Raw genomic sequence first — 17179 nt, 5'->3', positions numbered from 1 at the left:
AGTTCAGATCCCGTCTTCTCACCAGCTATGTATCCAGTCCGTTTCCTTTGTAATGTGGGGCTGATGGTGCCTGCTTGGCAGGGCTCTAAGGGCTGGAAATCGTCTGGATAAGGCACTGTCACGTAGCGGCAGGGGGGAGCAGTGGTGGTCATCCTGTCCCCTGTGTCAGGCACAGCCAGATGGCACTGAGGACACAGCACTAACGGGGCACGGTCCTGCTATTGGGTGACAGGTCTGGACATCAGGCTCATCGAACCTGAGAGGGCACACTGCTTGGGGACACTGCTGGCACCTGGTCCTCCCCCCGCAGCCCAGCTGCCTGGCGCTCAGGAAGGCTTCTGCACAGCCTTCCTGAGTCCCACAAAGACAGGCGGTGACCCTTGCAGATGAGGCCACTCAGGCACAGCTGGCTTTGGAGATTTAAATTGAGGTCACGATGTTAGAGGCGGAGCCAGGTTGGAGTCCACATATCTTTGCTCAGACTCCCGCTCCGATGGTGTGACTTGCCTCCCAGTTTTCTGGCCAGAGTGTCTTGACCGAGAGGTCTTCACTCAGCTCCCAGACGGCAGGACTGTGGCCTGTGGTTAAGAATTGGGCAGATAGAGAAGAGAGCTGCAGTCTGTACAATAGATGAGAGTCCGTCCTTCGGACGATCAGGTCATGTTCATCTGCCTCCAAACGGCTCCCTGCTGTAAACGAACCTTCTCTCATTCATATTTAATAGCATCCTCCGTAAGTAAGAAGGTATTACGTTCACTTCACAGAAGGGGAGGCCAAGGCTTAAAGAGGAAGGGGCCTGCATTTCAGAGCCCAGTCTAGAACCCGGGGAATTCTGACTCGCTGGCCCAGATGGGTCTGGTCTGCTTTAGTTCTGAAAAGCGCCACCATGCTCGTCTGACGAGCCCGGTTACATATCTCTGGGTGTGGCCGCCAGCCCTTATCCTGCCCCAACCTCCCCTGACACCATCCCAAAAGCATGAAGCTCGCTGCTGCCAGCTGTGATGCACAGGGTATGCGAGTGTTTATCTGAAGGGGCCAGACGGGTGGGCTCCCCAAGAGCCAGAGGAGACTCCCTGATAATTGAGGCTTGAAATGAGAAGCTCATCTAGGACTTGTGAGCCAGCCGAGCGGGGAAGTCTTGGTATTTCCCTTTGTAACCAAAATGACAATAACTTGAGTGAGCTGTGTGCTGTGTTTTCCTTAAAGTAAAACCAGAATATGGGAAGGAAAATGCAGCGTCTACTCATTGCTCCCTGCCACCACCACCATTTCCCCCAAACCTTTATCAGATCCTACCACCCGAGACCCGTTTTCCACAGGGGAAGGCACAGCCATTCTTTCCACGCATCCTCACTGCGCCCTCCCCAGCGGCTCCCGCACTGCAGCGTGAATGGCGGGGTTTGTGCACTCAGGCTCACTCTGCGTGTCCTTGGCAGGTGTGACCAACGGCTTTGGAAAACACACCGAAAGCGGGTCTGACTCGGAATGTAGTTTGGGTCTCGGTGGTGGACTGGCCTCTGAAGCTTGCAGGTAAGAACACTTGTCCCCAAAGCTCTGTTGGCCGCCCCACTACCTCTCCCTTTATTGTCCTATTGAACCTCCTGCTTATCTCAGATTTTTCTCCCGCCTGCTGTTTCCTGAGGCCTCTGGTCTGTAACTCGGGCAGCTCCTAGGAAACAGCATGACCCTTGGCACTAGGCCTGATCACACTAGGAGGGCAGGTGTGGCACTGAAGCTTCCCTTGGTTTGTGGAGCTGAATTTGGCTCTGGACGGTGGTGACAGCAAATATGGATTGCCAGTGAGGTTAACGTTTGAGCCAAACCCCCACTTACCCCCCGACCCGTGCACATAACCCAGCTGGTCACAGACGGGTTCGCCCTTTGTCTTTTGGGGCATCATAGCAAGGGCCCCTCCAGCGGTGTGGTGTGGGAATAAGAAATGAGCTGATAGGAAATCTGGATTGTCTTTTATTAGACAAGGGCCCCAGGTCTTCTACAATCTGTGAGCTGGGAAGGGATGGGTTTCTTTTCCCTTTTACCCAAAGGGAGGATTTCTGAGACCAGAACCTTACAGTTTCTTCCGAGTGCAAGAGTTGATTAAATGCCGCTGTGTGTGCCGCAAGACAGCAGGGAGTGTGGGACTCCTGCAAATGGGAGACCGCAGTGCCACAAAGGCAAAGGGACCCGTCCTGAAGGCTGACCTCATGCTCCCTGCTCATGGCTGCTGAGTGGGTCCTGGTTCTGAGGAGGGGACGAAAGGTCCCAGGGCAGCACGAAAAGATAGTGTCTAAAGCACCTTTAGGGCAGGTTGGGTGTGTGTTCTGTTAGGCGCTCACTCTACCCTGGCTGCCGGGCTCCTGGGCGGGCTATGGGAGGTGCCAGCTGCCCCTTGAGCCTGGACTGGTCCCCCGCTATGGCAGGGCCCAGCTTTTGGTGGTTCCTTTGAGGTGTTCCTCTCCACCAAGCCTCAAAATTGCTCTATCTGACTCCCTCCATGTTGCAGCCTCTAGAGATACAGGTGGAGTACATGGGAAAGAACAGTTACCAGGCATAGGGAAGAAGCAGAGATTTCAGAATCTTGTAAGATGTGGCCAGCCTGGCCCTGGGTGGGAGTTCCCGACTCCCTTCCAAGACCTGGTGCCTGGAAAGCCAGTGAGTTCACTTGGGATGGGGTCGGAGGGGTCCCAAACGCCCTCCTAGGCCTCGACTAAAGGTCGAAGGCGTGTTGGGCTCTTCTTCCCTCTGTGAGGGGCGCTCTCCCCAGCTCTGAGCCATGAGAAGCGAGCCAGGCCGGGCTCTTGTCAGCCTGCCATGTGAGGCTGTGTGTGCCTTTGGGCAGAAGGCCCATCGGGCACTGATGCCCTGGGGCCCACTCGGGTGGAAACAATGTCCTTGGAAGACGTTTCCTCTTGAACTGAGTGGTTGTCAGTGGAATTTCAAGGTTTAAAACCAGAGATGCAGGGGCTTCAACTGAAGGGTTTTTTTCTTTTTTTTCCCTGCACTGTGGTGATAAGAACATAAAGGAAACTATCAATTCGAGTAGAATCCTATAATAATCCTAGAATTAGAAAGAACCTTGAGAAAAATCCGGTCACTAGTCGCACCCCCCTGCCTACCGGCCCCTTGGTGCATCTGTCCTGGTGATTTTCTGAGCTCGTTAGGGCTGCTCTGTCTGTCTCTGGGTCACTCATTCAGTTATTAATTGAGCTCCTGCCGTGAGCCAGGCACTGTTCTCAGCGCTCACAGGGTGCCTGTTCTCAAGGAGCTTGTCTTCTAGAGGAGAGATGACAGGTAAACCAGTAAACAATTACAGGTCAGGCTGTGTGCCCAGGTCTGGGTAATGGAGAGAGGGCTGAAATGCGGGCCGGGGTTGAGTCGCTGGGCTTTTTCGGTGAAACAGGAACAGACAGGCCTAGTTTTGGTGTTGTATCCCATTGTATTGAGCTCATCCTTTACAGAGCTCATCCCGTGATGGTACAACATTAGTAGTTTGTAGCATTTGAAGTGAGACACTAAAACTTACTGTTCTTCATATAATAGTTATTGTAGAACTGCTGTTTGTTGAGTGCTGTACTGAGTGCTTTCTGTGTATTAATCCATTAAATCCTCACAGCAACACCTGGGAGCATGAGCCTCAGAGGTTAAGTAACTGGTTCAAGGTCACAGAACCACTGACTAGAAGAGCCAGGTGCTGAACCCAGGTAGTCTGGCTACAGTTTAACCTCTTAACCCTCTTCTGCTGTATTTAAAGATGTCTTCCCAGATCCACGTTGTGAACGTAGAGAGGCTTTCCTAATAAAACCACTAGTACTTTACCTGTTTATAAGGTCTCAGAGTCTCTAAGCCCAGTGACAGATTTTCAAGGGCTGAGTGGGAACTGAATCCTAAATGTGAACTGGGTGTTGTGTTTTCCCAAATAGGTCCTAATTTTGACGAACAGGAAAAAGGCTCCCAACTACTAGTTAACTAGTTCGGTAACTACTAGTTACCGAAGGATTACGATTCACTGTGTTGTGGCCGTACAGGTGTCCCGTGTAAGACCGTGATAAAATCAGTTATGACGTAGTAAAACAGGAGTATCCTACTTTCCAACCAGTCCTAACCTCGGCCTCCTCTTACCCCCACCAGAGGTTTCTTAAGCGTTTCTTAAGCAGATTATTTACCTGTTTTTTAAGCATTTCTTTTTGGTTAAAACTAAATTATATAGTGGTAATATTTTTTAAAGTTTGGATGGAAAGAAGGGCCTAGCCACATCATTCTTGCCCAGAGCTCCCAGCTATAGTTGTCCATTAGAATTGTATGGGGAGCTATTTAAAAATTCTGAGGCCTGGGTGGGTTCCAGTGATCTCATTACATTGGTACTATTCTCAGTTTTGCTTATTACCTTCTAGTCTTTAATATATTTTTTCACCTTCTTGCAGTAGCCCTGTTAAAAAAAATAATCCATCTCTATCTAAGAAAAATTTCGCACACGTAAATTGGAAGTGAGAAGTGGATTTTTTTTTTTTCTGATTGAGAAATGCCTTTTCTAACAAAAGAAGTAAGACATGTCCTGATGGAAAATTTGAGAAACAGGCAGATTTTTGTACCTCGAAAAGTCACATTGGTTTCTAAAAAACAAGCAATGTGAATCCCATGGCCAAGAATTCTGGGCATATGTGAGATGGGCCCTTCCCACAACCCCACCATTTAAACTCGGAAAGGATTCACACGTGCCTGGCGTGACTTTCCTCTGGATGAAGGCCAAGGTCCCCAAGCAGCGGAGCAGGCATCTCTTTCCAGGTTCAGCTCTTCCACATAAATGCAGTGGTTTCTCAAAGCCTTGTGGGAACTTTCTGGTCAGAAGTGTAGCATGGCTAGTGTGAGTTTTTAGGGAAAGGTGAGAAACCATTCTCCTTGAAGGGTTTTTGCAGCCCCACTCCTGTCAGCCGTGGGAGAGCAGTAGTGGGCGTGTGAGTTGTTGAGATTGCTCATGTTGCCCCCTCTCCATGCAGTGGTCTGATACCCCCCAAACGCAGCCGTGGGAAGCCAGCCCTGTCTCGAGTGCCCTTCCTGGAAGGTGTGAATGGAGACTCTGACTACAGTGGTACAGGTGAGGAGTGGTGTACAGGTGGATGGGTGGGGGTGGAGGTAGGGGTGGGCGCAGGCTTTGCAAAGATCGCCTGCAAAGATCCGGCTCTGGGCTGCAGCCAGCCAGACCGTGAGCTCCTCCAAACCCTGGGGCGTGGGCCAGGGAGGTGGTCCTCCCACCCAGGTCATTCAGAGTCTTTGTTTTTCTTTTAATTCATCTTCAGTTTGAATTGGTAATACATGCCCATGCTAACAAAAACCAGAAAGGTACAAAAGGATACGTAATGAAAAGCCAGGGATCCCTTCCCTAGAACAACCACTGTTAGAAGTTTCTTTTGTGTCTTTTCAGATGTAATCCATACATATACAAGCCAAAACCTGTGTGTGTATTTCAGAGTGACTAGAGAAGTCTAGTGTACACATGTTCCTCTAAACCATGCTTTTTGTGTTCAGTTAATAATATATTGCATAGAGCTTCCTGTGCTTTTTATCGTCTGCCAAACGTCCCATTATACAGGAGTGCCATCATGTGCAGTTGAAAGTTTAGGTTTTTTTCACCTGTTTATTACAGTCAGAGTTGCCGTGAGCAGCCTTGTACATAGATGATTTTGTATCCGTGGGGAGAATATCTGTAGATGTGGAGTGGCCTTATTGAAGGAAGTGAGCGCTTGTAATCTTGATAGATACCGTCAGTCTGCCCGCACCGGCGTCATCACCGACTCTCACACATAACCCTGTCATTTCATGTGATCCGGTGCCTTCAGCCTTCCCCTCGTGACACATTCTACTCCAGCTGGTCCAAACCATGAAATATTTGGGTCTTGTCTCCTTAGACCGAGGGAATAAAGGGCAGGACAGGGCCAGAGGAGAGCACTGGGTGGTGCCCAGGTGGAGCAGGTGCAGGGTGGGCTGTCCTCTGAGCGCTCTCTCCAGCCCTCCCTTGGCAGGCGTGCACTGTCTGGCCCTGTCTTTGAAGCTTTCATCAACGCGCAGGCTTCAGGGCTTCTCTTTCCCTCCTTCCTTTTCTCAGCTGCTTGATCTTTCCTTAGCATCCGCTTTTTCCCGGTATGTGTATGAATGAATGCACGCGTGCGTGTGTCATTGCTGTCTAACTGTAGCACCCAGGAGGCAAGCCTCATGTCTAGATGCGTTTGTACAGCATCTAAGCAAACCAGGACGAGGTGGCACATACTGTGTGCTCTGGTGGTGACATTTTATTCTTATTTTAAAAACCACATACTTATTAAAATGATGATGAAGGAAATTGACCTCCCACCATTCCATCACCCTAACACAATTGTCTTCATTTCTCTGTGTTGCTTTCTGATTATTTCAGGCACGTTTTCTAACAAAATGCTGATCTAAAACACATGCTGTTTTGTATTCCTTTTTCAATGTTATCTCATACTTTTTCATATTGACATAATCTTTATATATCTCATTACTACAATAACGTATCTTTCAATCAATGCATTATAATTTACTTAACTGTTCTATTGTTAGACATTTGGTTATTTTCAACTTTAACATTTTACATCATGTAGTGAACCCATGTTTTTGTTCAAAATCCTTTTATGGGTTTTAAAAGTTATTTTTCTTAGACAAGTTCCCAGGGAAGGAATTTACTGGAGCAGATGGTTCATACATTTTATTTTATTTTTTTACGGCTCTTGAGACATACCACCAAATTACATTCTGGAAGGATCGGGCTGGTCTGCAGTTGCCTCAGCGGCATAGGATTGCACCAATTTTCCCGCAGCCTGCCTCTTCAGGATTGGATTTTATCTTTTTGTTGTTACTGCTATTGATTCAGTAGGTAGAAAACAATGCCTCATGATTAGCAATACGTGTGTTAAAAACTATAAATGAGGGTGGTAATGTTTCCTTAGAAACATAATTTCTACTCTGAGATTTGGGCCTTTTTCCTTGTTTGAGTGTGGTCACCTCCCCATTCCCAGTTTATAGAGGTGCGGGGGGAAGGGGAGGCCCCTCTGTGGGTTCAGAAGCATTTGTGAAGCACCCCTCCAGGGGTGCTAGTTAGTGCACTGGGTGCAGAACAAAGGAAGCTGAAGAGACCTGGTGCCTGCCCCGCGCAGGACACCCAGTGTAAGGTTTGACAAAAGCAGGCACATGAAGGACCTGCAGGCCTGCTTGGCTCTGCTGAGTGTTGTGCAAACAGGTGACCTGGGTGCCAGGTGTGGCCCTGTCAGAAAAGAAGTCATTTAGCAAGTGGTTTTACCAGGATGTCTGTCAGGTATCGCTTTCTGTGAGGCCTCCCGACTTGGGGAGGCCCAGAGAGCTGGCTGTGGCCCCGCCCAAGCTGGGTTATGGTCCTTCCCCGGGGCCCGGGTGATGAAGCAGTGACATTCTTCCAGGGAACCCCACCCTAGGGTGCTGGTCCAGAGGTCGCCAGACTAGAGCCTATTGCCTGTCTTTGTAGGACCCACGTGCTAAGAATGGTTTTTACATTTTCAGATGATTGAAAACTCAAAAGAATATTTTGTAACGTGAAAATGATAAGAAATTTCAAATTGCAGTGTCCAAAACTAAAGTTTTATTGGGACACAGCCACATTCATTCATTTACAGATTGTCTATGGCTGCTTTCCTGCTGCTTTGCTACAAAGCGGAGTTGAATAGTTGCAACAGAGACCATGGCCCACAGAACCTAAAATATTTACTCTTTGGCCCTTTATAGAAAAAGCTCTAATCTAGGGTGAGAACTTCTCAGGAAGGGGCAGGGAAGAGGAAATATGGAGGGGTATTGTGGACTCATTGCTCAGTCAAAAGGAGGCCACATGCAGGCCTCCTGGGCACCATTCCATGTCCCCGTTGGGCACTGTCTCCTCCCCTCCCCCACCCCCAGGCAGAAGCCTCCTGATGCCCTTTGAAGACCGTGGAGACCTGGAGCCCCTGGAGCTGGTGTGGGCCAAGTGCCGAGGCTATCCCTCCTACCCTGCCTTGGTGAGTCTGCCCCAGACGCTGCCACCCTCCCTCCCTCCCCTGGGCGGTTCTGGCCCCCGCCTTGCCTCGGGGGCTTATCTGATTGGATCAAGCCAGCAGAGTTGGTGGGAGTCAGGGCGCCTTCAGCTGCAGAAAGGAGGGAGGTTTTGCCCCAGCCTTGGGTTGGTCAAACCAGCAAGGCTCCCAGCTCAGGGAGACAGACTAGGGAGGGCTCTTAGGGGTTGATGGATTGATTTGCTAGTGCATAAAAGTAATGTGTGTTCATTGTAGAGAGTTTTAAAAGCTGCTTATCATGCTTAGATGTTTTATCAAACATCTGTCATGCTAAGTTCTTGAAATATTGAGGAAGGTGTGGTTATTTTCATCTTGTAGGGAAAAAACCCGAGGCCCTATATGTTACCCATGGTCACCTAGCTATTAAGTGGCAGGGTTGCAATTTGAGTCCAGGGCTTAAAATGTGTGATTCCTGTGTTCTGAACCACCAAGTTCAAAATCATCCACAGTCACGTCTACTCAGAAGTGACCTCTTGGTTCTTTTTTTGTTGGATGCATAAATTTGCACATATATGAGACCACACTCCGTTTAGCCTCCCTTTCCCTTACCAGCACACCGCAAACATGCATGTCTTGTGCCATTAAACATTCTTCACCAACGTCACTTTAATGACTGCGTTGTCTTTAGTTGTATGCATGGACTTACCTTATTTTAATCATTCCCTAGTTGGTCATTTAAATTGTTTGGAATTTTTCTCTATGATAAACAGGCAGCAATAGACATGAGTATAGCTCTGCCTTTGGGCTGATAAGTGTTTCTCTATAGGGGGTTCTTCGGCGCGCCTTCGTGGGGCAGCGTCCGTGCAAACCCCTGCTGCACGTTGCCCAGGTGCCCTTTAGAAAGTTAGTCCTGGTGGATACTCCTGGCAGCAGTAGCTGAAAATTCCATTCTTATCACCTTGATTGTTACTTCTTAGAGCGCTTTCTGTATCGGGGAGGTGCTCTCCATCCGGCCCTGGAACACGCTGATTCTGACCTTTGCGGCGTGTCAGAACCATCCAGGGGAAGTTTTTAAACCATGCAGATACTGAGGCTCCCAACTACCAATACAGACTCTGAGAGCAGACCAGCCCATGAATATGTTTTCAAAAGCTTCCCAGAGGCCCTGTAGCCAAGTTTGGGAACCCGCCCCCAACCTCCTGACGCACACAGAGCTCTGGGCTGCTCCCAGCTCGTGCATGTCTGTGGCTCTGGCCAGTCTAACAGCCGCCTCTTACGGTAAGGAGGGCAAGAACTCTGATCCTTTTTGGACAGGTGAGGAAACTATAGCTCCAAAAGGTTATAGAGCCTGCTGGAGCCATCCTTGAGCCCACATTGCCTGCCTCACTTCTTCCTCAGCAGTGGCAAGTGGGGGACCCTGCTCTCATCCATCGCCAAGGGAGTTGGGCCCGGGGCTGTCTTCACAAGGCTCAGGCTTAGTCACTGAAGAGGTGATGAAGGCTGTGCAGGTTTCAGTTTTGGTTGTTTTAAATCTCACAATGCAAAACAGCCAGTCTGAAACTAGTCTTTCTTTCTTTTTAATTATCTTCTTAATTGTACATTTTATTTCATGATAAAAGAAATTCAGCCACCACCAGAAAACCCAATCACCTGAACACAACCTGTGTTTTTATTTTGGTTTATGCTGTTCCAGTCATTTTCCTGTGCTTAAATATGTACAGCTGGCCCTTGAAGAACACGGTTTGCACTGCATGGGTCCACTTATTCGTGGATATTTTTCAATAAATACACAGTTGGCCCTCCACACCCCCAGCTTTCACATTCGCGGATACGGAGGGCTGACTCCATGCTTGGTCTGTGCCATCTTATAGAAGGGACTCGAGCATCCACGGATTTTGGTAACCATGGGGGTCCAGGAAACAATCGCCCATGGATACCACGGGGCAGCTGTAGTCAAGTTTCTGGGGAGTCAAAAGTCATACGTGGATTTCCCACTGCAGTCAGTGCCCCTCACTGCTCTGTTCAAGGCTTGACTGTACTTGCATCCATAGTGAATGCACAGCTTTTAAATTTGAGGGGGGAGGTTCTTATTCTTTAAAAAAAATGGTTTTTGTTTTTCCATAAAAGTAAGGTATCTGCATTATAGTAGTTTGGGAAAAATAGAGAAAAGCAACACAGATCCCCACCAGTCTAACGTGTCGACTATAAGCATATATTGTTCCTTCTATTTATTGTTTATAAAGTGTATCTGTAATAGTGTATGTACACATTTATTATACACGTTAAAAGTTTATCACAAGCTTTATTTTCATGTTTTACATCTGTATAACATTTGAGTGAATGGACCATTATTTATTATTTTGGGACACATTTGCCTCTGTAAGAAGGGAGGAGCATTCTCCTTAAGTGGCAGACTTACCCACCTTGCTGCTGCCCTTGGGGGACATTTTTCACTGTCTGCCCCACATGCAAGGCATGAACCAGCAAGCTTGTTCGGAGAAAACATCGGAGGAGCCCCACTGTCTTGTTTGGTGATGGAGGAAGCTCGGGAGGGCTTGTGTGGTGGTTTTGAGCAGGCCCTTAGCTGCAGTCCCCCCAGGAGGGCAAACAGGCTGGGAGATAGAGTTTTGACCAAATCATACAGGGGGGCAGCTTAGGCGTGGTTCTTCCTTAGCGTAAACTCGTAACCAGAGCACCTGCTTCCAACTGCTTGTCTGGAGAAAGCTGGAGGGAGGCTGGCAGACACCCAAAGGTAAATAATAGAGCAGATTATTGTGAGAAGAGGCCCCCAGAGACAGGGTGTAGGAATGAAGATTGCTCCATCTCTAGAGGAAGCCGCTTGCTCACTGTGTTTCCAAGTCTCACTGGCCTTAGCACGTACAGATTTTCAGCCGGCTGCTCTGGAAGAGGGGCTGTGTAGGGGACTGTGGGCAGCAGAGGCCCAAACCTTGTGCAAATGCCTGGTTTTAGTCCTGGAACTGGCCTCAACCAGCTACCTCTTCTCCTCCTCCTGTGCTTGGCGTTTCCCGCCAGCTAATACCTGTGGGAAGGCTTCTGAGTATCAGCAAGAGGCTGAAATAAGGTGGTGATGTGTGAATAGCTAGGAGCTTCGCTGACTGGAGAATTACTGTGTTGGTGCCACCAGGCATTTGGCTGAGCCTTGGCCCTTGTGGTGCAAACAAGCTGAAGGACTCGTTCCTCCAGTTTCCTGCCACATCACCCTCCTCTCCAGCAGCCCTCCAAGCTCCGTCTTCTAGCTCCTCTCAGATCTTCCTGTGGAGGTGTCACTAGTGTATCCGGTCCACGCAGCAGGCAGAATGACAGTCTGACAGAACCGAGGGGAGGGGCTGATGCAGAACCTTCTCCATAGCTGTGCTGTCTGGGAAGGCCCCTGAGCATTGGGAGTGCTTCGCAAAGGGCCCTGGGGAAATGGACAGGAAAGCAGTGGTGTCCACTCTCCCCTAAGGGACACTGGGAGGAAGGAGTTTGCCTGTCTGACCCGGGTGTCAGAGACGCCGCTCCAAGTTCTGACTTCCCCTGGGCTGGTTTTCCGATGACTTCCGTTTCAGCTCTGGGCCCTGACATTTCGTGGCGCAGGCTCCCTCATCTAAAGCACTGTGGTTGGGCAGGGCCAGGGATTGGGACAGCAAGCGGGAAATAGTCAGGATTTCCATGTGGGGCACCGCGGTCCTGGAGGAGGTCAGCCCCTCATCACGTGGGTGTGGCCTCGCCGAGCCCCGCATTGCTTTGTGGGGGGGGGTCAGTGCTGCCCTGCTTGCCCCGCCCACCCCAGCTGAGTGCCTGCTCCTTCCCACCTCAGATCATCGACCCCAAGATGCCTCGGGAGGGCCTGCTGCACAATGGTGTCCCCATCCCTGTGCCGCCGCTGGATGTGCTGAAGCTGGGAGAGCAGAAACAGGCCGAGGCTGGCGAGAAGCTCTTCCTTGTCCTCTTTTTTGACAACAAGCGCACCTGGTGAGTGGGTGCTGCTGCGGGGGCGGTTGCGCCAGGGTGCAGGCTGGGGCCTGGCGGGAGGCCGAGCAAAGGCCCACACGCTGGAGAGACACACACGGGGGCTGTGGGCTCGGTCACCCTGCGTCCACCCAGGAGAGGGAAGGGTTACCTGCCAGCAGCTGCCCTGCACGTGCCAAGTTACAGTAAGTAGTGTTTCTGACAACTGATGAAGCGTGGTATTAGTAACCGAGAGCAGAGTCCCTGGGACACGTGTCTGAGATGGAAACTGGATTCAGAAGGCTTTCTGGGGAAAGCGATGGGATGAGGGGCGCAGCGTTGGGCAGAAGAAAAGGTTGAGCCGCAGTGCACTTGCTCCTGAGGCCTCAGCTGATCCTGTGGGGGGGCTCGGGGGCTCCTTATCAGTCTCGGAAAGGGGGGCTGTGCCTTTGTACCTCCCCTCCCCATCAACTAGTCACTGAATGCTGGCTGCCCTGGGAGGAGCGTGGCCTTGGGCCCGGCAGCTCCCTTGGTGGAGGGTGATTCCTGGAGGGAACTCACCGAGAGCCTGTCAGCCGCCAGCACAGCCAGTGGCTGCCGGAAAGTGGCAGCCCTGGGGGCGGGGTTCTGGGCCCTGCCAGGGCCAAGGCAAGGCACCTGCTTGCTCCTTGTTTATGAGCACCTTGCGGTTTGTTTTAGCACCAGCAGGAGAGTTCTTTCACCTCTGTTCCAACAGAATAAGGACGTAGGACTAGCTAGTGGAAATGATCATTAATAATAATAGCTACCATTTCTTAAGTGTTGCCTGTGTCCTTACGTAAATTACATATGCGATCTCATTTAATCCTCATTTAAATATTCATGAATCCCCTCCCAGTCCATTTTGCAGATGAGGAAGCTGAGGCTCAGAAAGCCAAGACCCCCTAGTCAGAACTGGGGTACAAACCGAGACCCAGTCCTGAAGCCTGGGCTCTTAGCCACATGTAGATTCACCTGGGAACAGTTTTTTAAAAAACCAGGTGCGGTCCCCACCAAGATCGGTTCATTGATGCCTGGCCTCAGCCCCACTTCCTCACCGGAGCTCCCTGATTCTCCAAGGCAGACAAGGCCCAGCCCTCCGATGGCTCAGCCAGGCCCCGAGGGCAGCACGTGGGCCCCCTTGGCTCCTGGTCCTGACAGCCCCCAAGCAGACAGCACCCTGGGGCCCCGGGAAGGGCCCGTGGTGGCCTCCTGTCTGGGGTGTCCGCCTGCCGCCCTCTGCCTGTCCCTCCCCGTTGGCTCCTGGTCCTGGACAGTGGGCCCTGAGCAGCCCCCTCGTGGGAGCAACCCACCACGGCCTAGGCCTCTTATGGCACTTGTATTCTAGGCAGTGGCTTCCCAGGGACAAAGTCCTGCCCCTGGGTGTGGAGGACACCGTGGACAAGCTGAAGATGCTGGAAGGTCGCAAGACCAGCATTCGCAAGTCGGTGCAGGTGGCCTACGACCGCGCCATGATCCACCTAAGCCGCGTCCGGGGGCCCCACTCCTTTGTCACCTCCAGCTACCTGTAGGAGGGGGCCAGAGGGACACAGAAGAGCTTCTCCTGGCCCCAGCCAGACATATGGCCGGCAGCTTCCCCCTTTCCTAGCAGGCCAGGGCTGGGCTGTGTCCTTTCCGAGGGCAAGGCCCAGTTTTGACCAACTGCATGGTTCCACTGGCGGGCCTGCTGTGTGCCAAAAACTCCCACCTGAGCTCCCTCAGGGGCTCGTCCACTGAAGAACCAGTTAGAAGTAGAAACAGCTGTGAGGCCCAGCCAGGGCGAGGAGTTTTGGGCTCTTTCTCAAAGGTGTGCCCGGCTCCCTGCCCCCCACCCCCAATTAACTACACCTCAGGGCAAGCGAGGCTCTGCCACCGACCCCAGAGGTGCTGTGGATACTCGGGTCCCACGGGGAATCTCACCGAGCTCACCTTCTCTCCCCCCCTCCATCACCCATTCTCACCCTTCCTCCCCGCCCCATATTTTCCTCTGCCCAGTGTTTTTCCCATGTTCCCTTCCCATGTTCCCTTCCTTAACTTTCTCTTGTGCCAAACTGACAGAAACCATCACCAAACTGGTCCTTTTGTTTTTATGTCTCATTCCCTTTGAGGCCAGCTGCTATGCTAGGTGGGTGCCTCCGCCTGGCCCCTCAGGGCGGAACAGAGGCCAGCCTACCGCTCGGGTGACCCCTCCACCAGCACACACACCCTGCCCCCCACCTTACGCCAGCCCGACCTGTGCATGTGCAGACACCAGCTGAGGCCAGGCTGTGAGAGCTTGCCCCCTGGGATTGCGGCGGAATCCCTCCTGCCCTCGCCCTGTCTTGCCCAGAGGCGGGCTGAGGCTGAGCCGGCTCCTGTCAGCTGACCAGGCTGCATGTGTGAGTGTCCGTCTGTCCACTGGGATTTGAGGGTGGTTGGGATGGAGCCGGGTCTGCCTCTTCATCCCTCCTCTCCTCCCTCCTCATCCCCCTCTCCACCATGGGCGGCGTGGTGCTCTGCCCTGCCCAGCCTCTGCTGCTTCCACTTCCCAACTCCAGGAGCCCAGCACTTTGATGTCAAACCCTCTGCCCCCTTCCTTCTTTTTCTTCAACCCCCTCCCCACCATTACCTTCTCAAAAACAGAAGGGAAAAAAAAAACTGTGAAACGGGGAATGTTGACTGACAAACCACCACAACTTTCAGAGGCTTCGATGTCCGTTCTCTGGTGGATGTTTCTTTTCACCTCTTAAGCACCAAAGTTGCAGGGCCAGGTCGCAGGCCACTGATTACCATGTTGTTTTTTAACCTGATGTTCTTTTTAATTGTTTTAAATTTTTCATAGGGGAGTTTTGGACAAAACAAGTCACTGGGGAGATCACTGCCATTTTTACACACGAGTTTTTAAAAATACAACCAACCAACCACCACAACTTCTTATACAATTTGGGACAAGAGCCAGAGTTTTAAAGGGAACCAACAAAACTCTCTAACATAAAGGGTGGGGTTTTGGATTTTGTACAATACTAAAATTACAATACAGCATATGGCTAGGGAAGGACATGGTGTATATAATTGTAAAATACTGTTCTAAATTATTCAGGCCTATAGTTTCCATTACTGGAGTCCTCCATTGTGTGGCTGAGTATTTTCAATGCACACAGTGTGGTTTATTTAAAGGAGCCAATGCACCCCCCTCTCCCCAGGTAATCAGTCAGCTGTGGGCTCTGTGACCTTGTCTCAACCTGTGTTGTAAGATCTCGGGGCTTTCTCTATTCTCTCTCTGGGTCTGTCTCTCCTCCCAACTCTTTCTCTCTCTCTCTCTCTCTCTCTCTCTCTCTCTCTCTCCTCTCTCTCTCTCTCTCTCTCTCTCTCTCTCTCTCTCTCTCTCTCTCTCTCTCGCTCTTCCTCCTTCCTTCCCTCAGTCTCTTTGAATCTTTCAGTCTCTCTCTGAGTCTCATTTTTAGAACTGCTCTTTTAGAACGGGAAACGGCTCAGATCCTGCTGTGGCATGGGGCCTGCGTGTCTCAGTCGCATCTGCTGTGAAGCACACGATGCTCTATTTATTGTAGAAAGTGACTTTATTTGCTTTCTAGAATTGTTTATAACAGATGGTATAAGAGAGGTAATAAACAGAGAAAACTCTATGCTTGTAAAGAATACAGAAGTTAATTTTACCTACTATAATATGACTGTCTGAAACTTATTTTCTCTCTGAGAAATAAATGTTCTAATGGGCAGCAGTTGCTCTGTTGTGTTTGGTGTCATCTGTGGGGGCCCCTCTCTCCTAACTTCGGACAGCCCACTCCCTCCTCGAAAGGCCAGGGGCCCTGAAGAATGGGGACGTTGCAACAGCTCTTGCAGCTCCCAGCTGGATAGGGCTCTGTCTCTTTGCCTGTCTGTCTGTCTCTTGGATCTCTGGGAGGAATATGACGACGGGCCCTAGTGCCCTTCCCTCCCAAACAGCACTGCCTTCTGGGAGCTCTGGAAGGGCCAGCCACCTCCCATGCCTCAGCCTCCCTGTGGCTGTTCCTTTGGGCGTATCTGCTCCTCATTTCGCGGCAGAAGTGGCCCTGGGGACATCCTGGCTGGAACCTGTTTACTGTCCCCTCGTACCTGCCCCTAAAGAAAGGAGAGTCTGTGAGATGGATCCTTTCAGGGACTTTGTTTCACCTTTGTATTTGCACCTTATGTCTCCCTGTTTGGCACCAGAAAGATGGCTGGTCAGCCAATGACGAGCAAGATTCCCCATGGGGGCGGGGCAACCTAAGCCAATCGCAGCCGAGTGGGGACCAACAGGAGAACCCACGGGTTCAAGAGGTGGGCACAGCCCCCCACCTTCTCCAGGCTAAGGAGAGCCTCTGCCTCTGTGGCTGCATTCCTTCCCACGACCTGCAGGGGAAGAGATTCAATGGTGTGCTCTCCATCTATTCATATGCATGTAGGTTTTGTCCCTTGGGGAAGTACATACATCCTGAGACTTACTGTCCAGCTGCCTGCATCAAGGGTGATTGGCTTGAATCAGTTTCCTATTATGATGTATAGGACTCACAGATCTGGAGATTGACAAGCTTTATCTCCTTTACTTCCCCACCGAACTAATAAGAGCAATGCGTAGGCCCGATTTCAGGCTGAGTCTCGGTCCGCTTGCACTCTATTCATAGTTACTGTCATCTCCTAAGCCTGCGCCGCCCTCCTCGCTCCCCACAACCCTTCCCACAACCCTAATCGCGCGGGACGCGACAACCAAGCTTGCAGAATTCGACTCCAGGATGCTCAGGCCTCATTCGCATCGTCTCTGTCCCCATGAGGGGTCCTTGAGCCTATCGAGTCTTCATGTTGCAGATGAGGAAACTGACCAAGATTGAAAGACCTGTCCAAGGTCAGCCAGGCAAGAAATGGTGGCAGAATTCTGGGAAAAGGATCTGTCCCAGGCTTTTCTAATGGGCTCCACACATTTCAGGGCTGTGCTGGCCCGTTCTGTGCCTTTCTTCCTTTCTCTCAGTGGCTGTGGCTCCATAATTTCTGGAAAAGCACATCTTAAAGAGCAGAATCAGAGGGAGCATTCCCAGGGACAAACGAACTGCTGGGTTGCGGGCTCTAGGGCAGCTTTCCCATCCCTGCCCCTTGCCTCTCCCATCTCTCTGGCCCCGCCTGGCTCCTGTGCTGTTTCGTGGTATGGCCAAGGCACACAGGCGTCTCCTGAT

General features: G+C 51.0%; 1 protein-coding gene across 3 annotated transcripts in view; it reads left to right on the top strand.

Annotated features, from left to right (window-relative positions):
• BRPF3 (bromodomain and PHD finger containing 3) overlaps positions 1-15718 on the top strand; it is a 32146-nt gene extending 16428 nt beyond the window's left edge. For 2 of the 3 annotated variants that reach the window (XM_081030648.1, XM_081030649.1), the window contains exons 9-13: positions 1437-1530; positions 4995-5092; positions 7936-8033; positions 11848-12002; positions 13345-15718. In XM_081030648.1, the coding sequence (XP_080886774.1) occupies positions 1437-1530; positions 4995-5092; positions 7936-8033; positions 11848-12002; positions 13345-13528 (629 nt within the window). In that variant the 3' untranslated portion in view covers positions 13529-15718. The remainder of the gene's footprint in view (positions 1-1436; positions 1531-4994; positions 5093-7935; positions 8034-11847; positions 12003-13344) is intronic. The other variant, XM_081030650.1, reaches the window with a different exon arrangement.
• The last annotated feature ends 1461 nt before the right edge of the window (positions 15719-17179 follow it).

Source organism: Rhinolophus hipposideros, assembly GCF_964194185.1.
Source record: "Rhinolophus hipposideros genome assembly, chromosome: 3".
Lineage (NCBI taxonomy): Eukaryota > Metazoa > Chordata > Mammalia > Chiroptera > Rhinolophidae > Rhinolophus > Rhinolophus hipposideros.
Note: the sequence above shows the minus strand (reverse complement) of the source record. Positions and strands in the feature narration are given on the sequence as shown.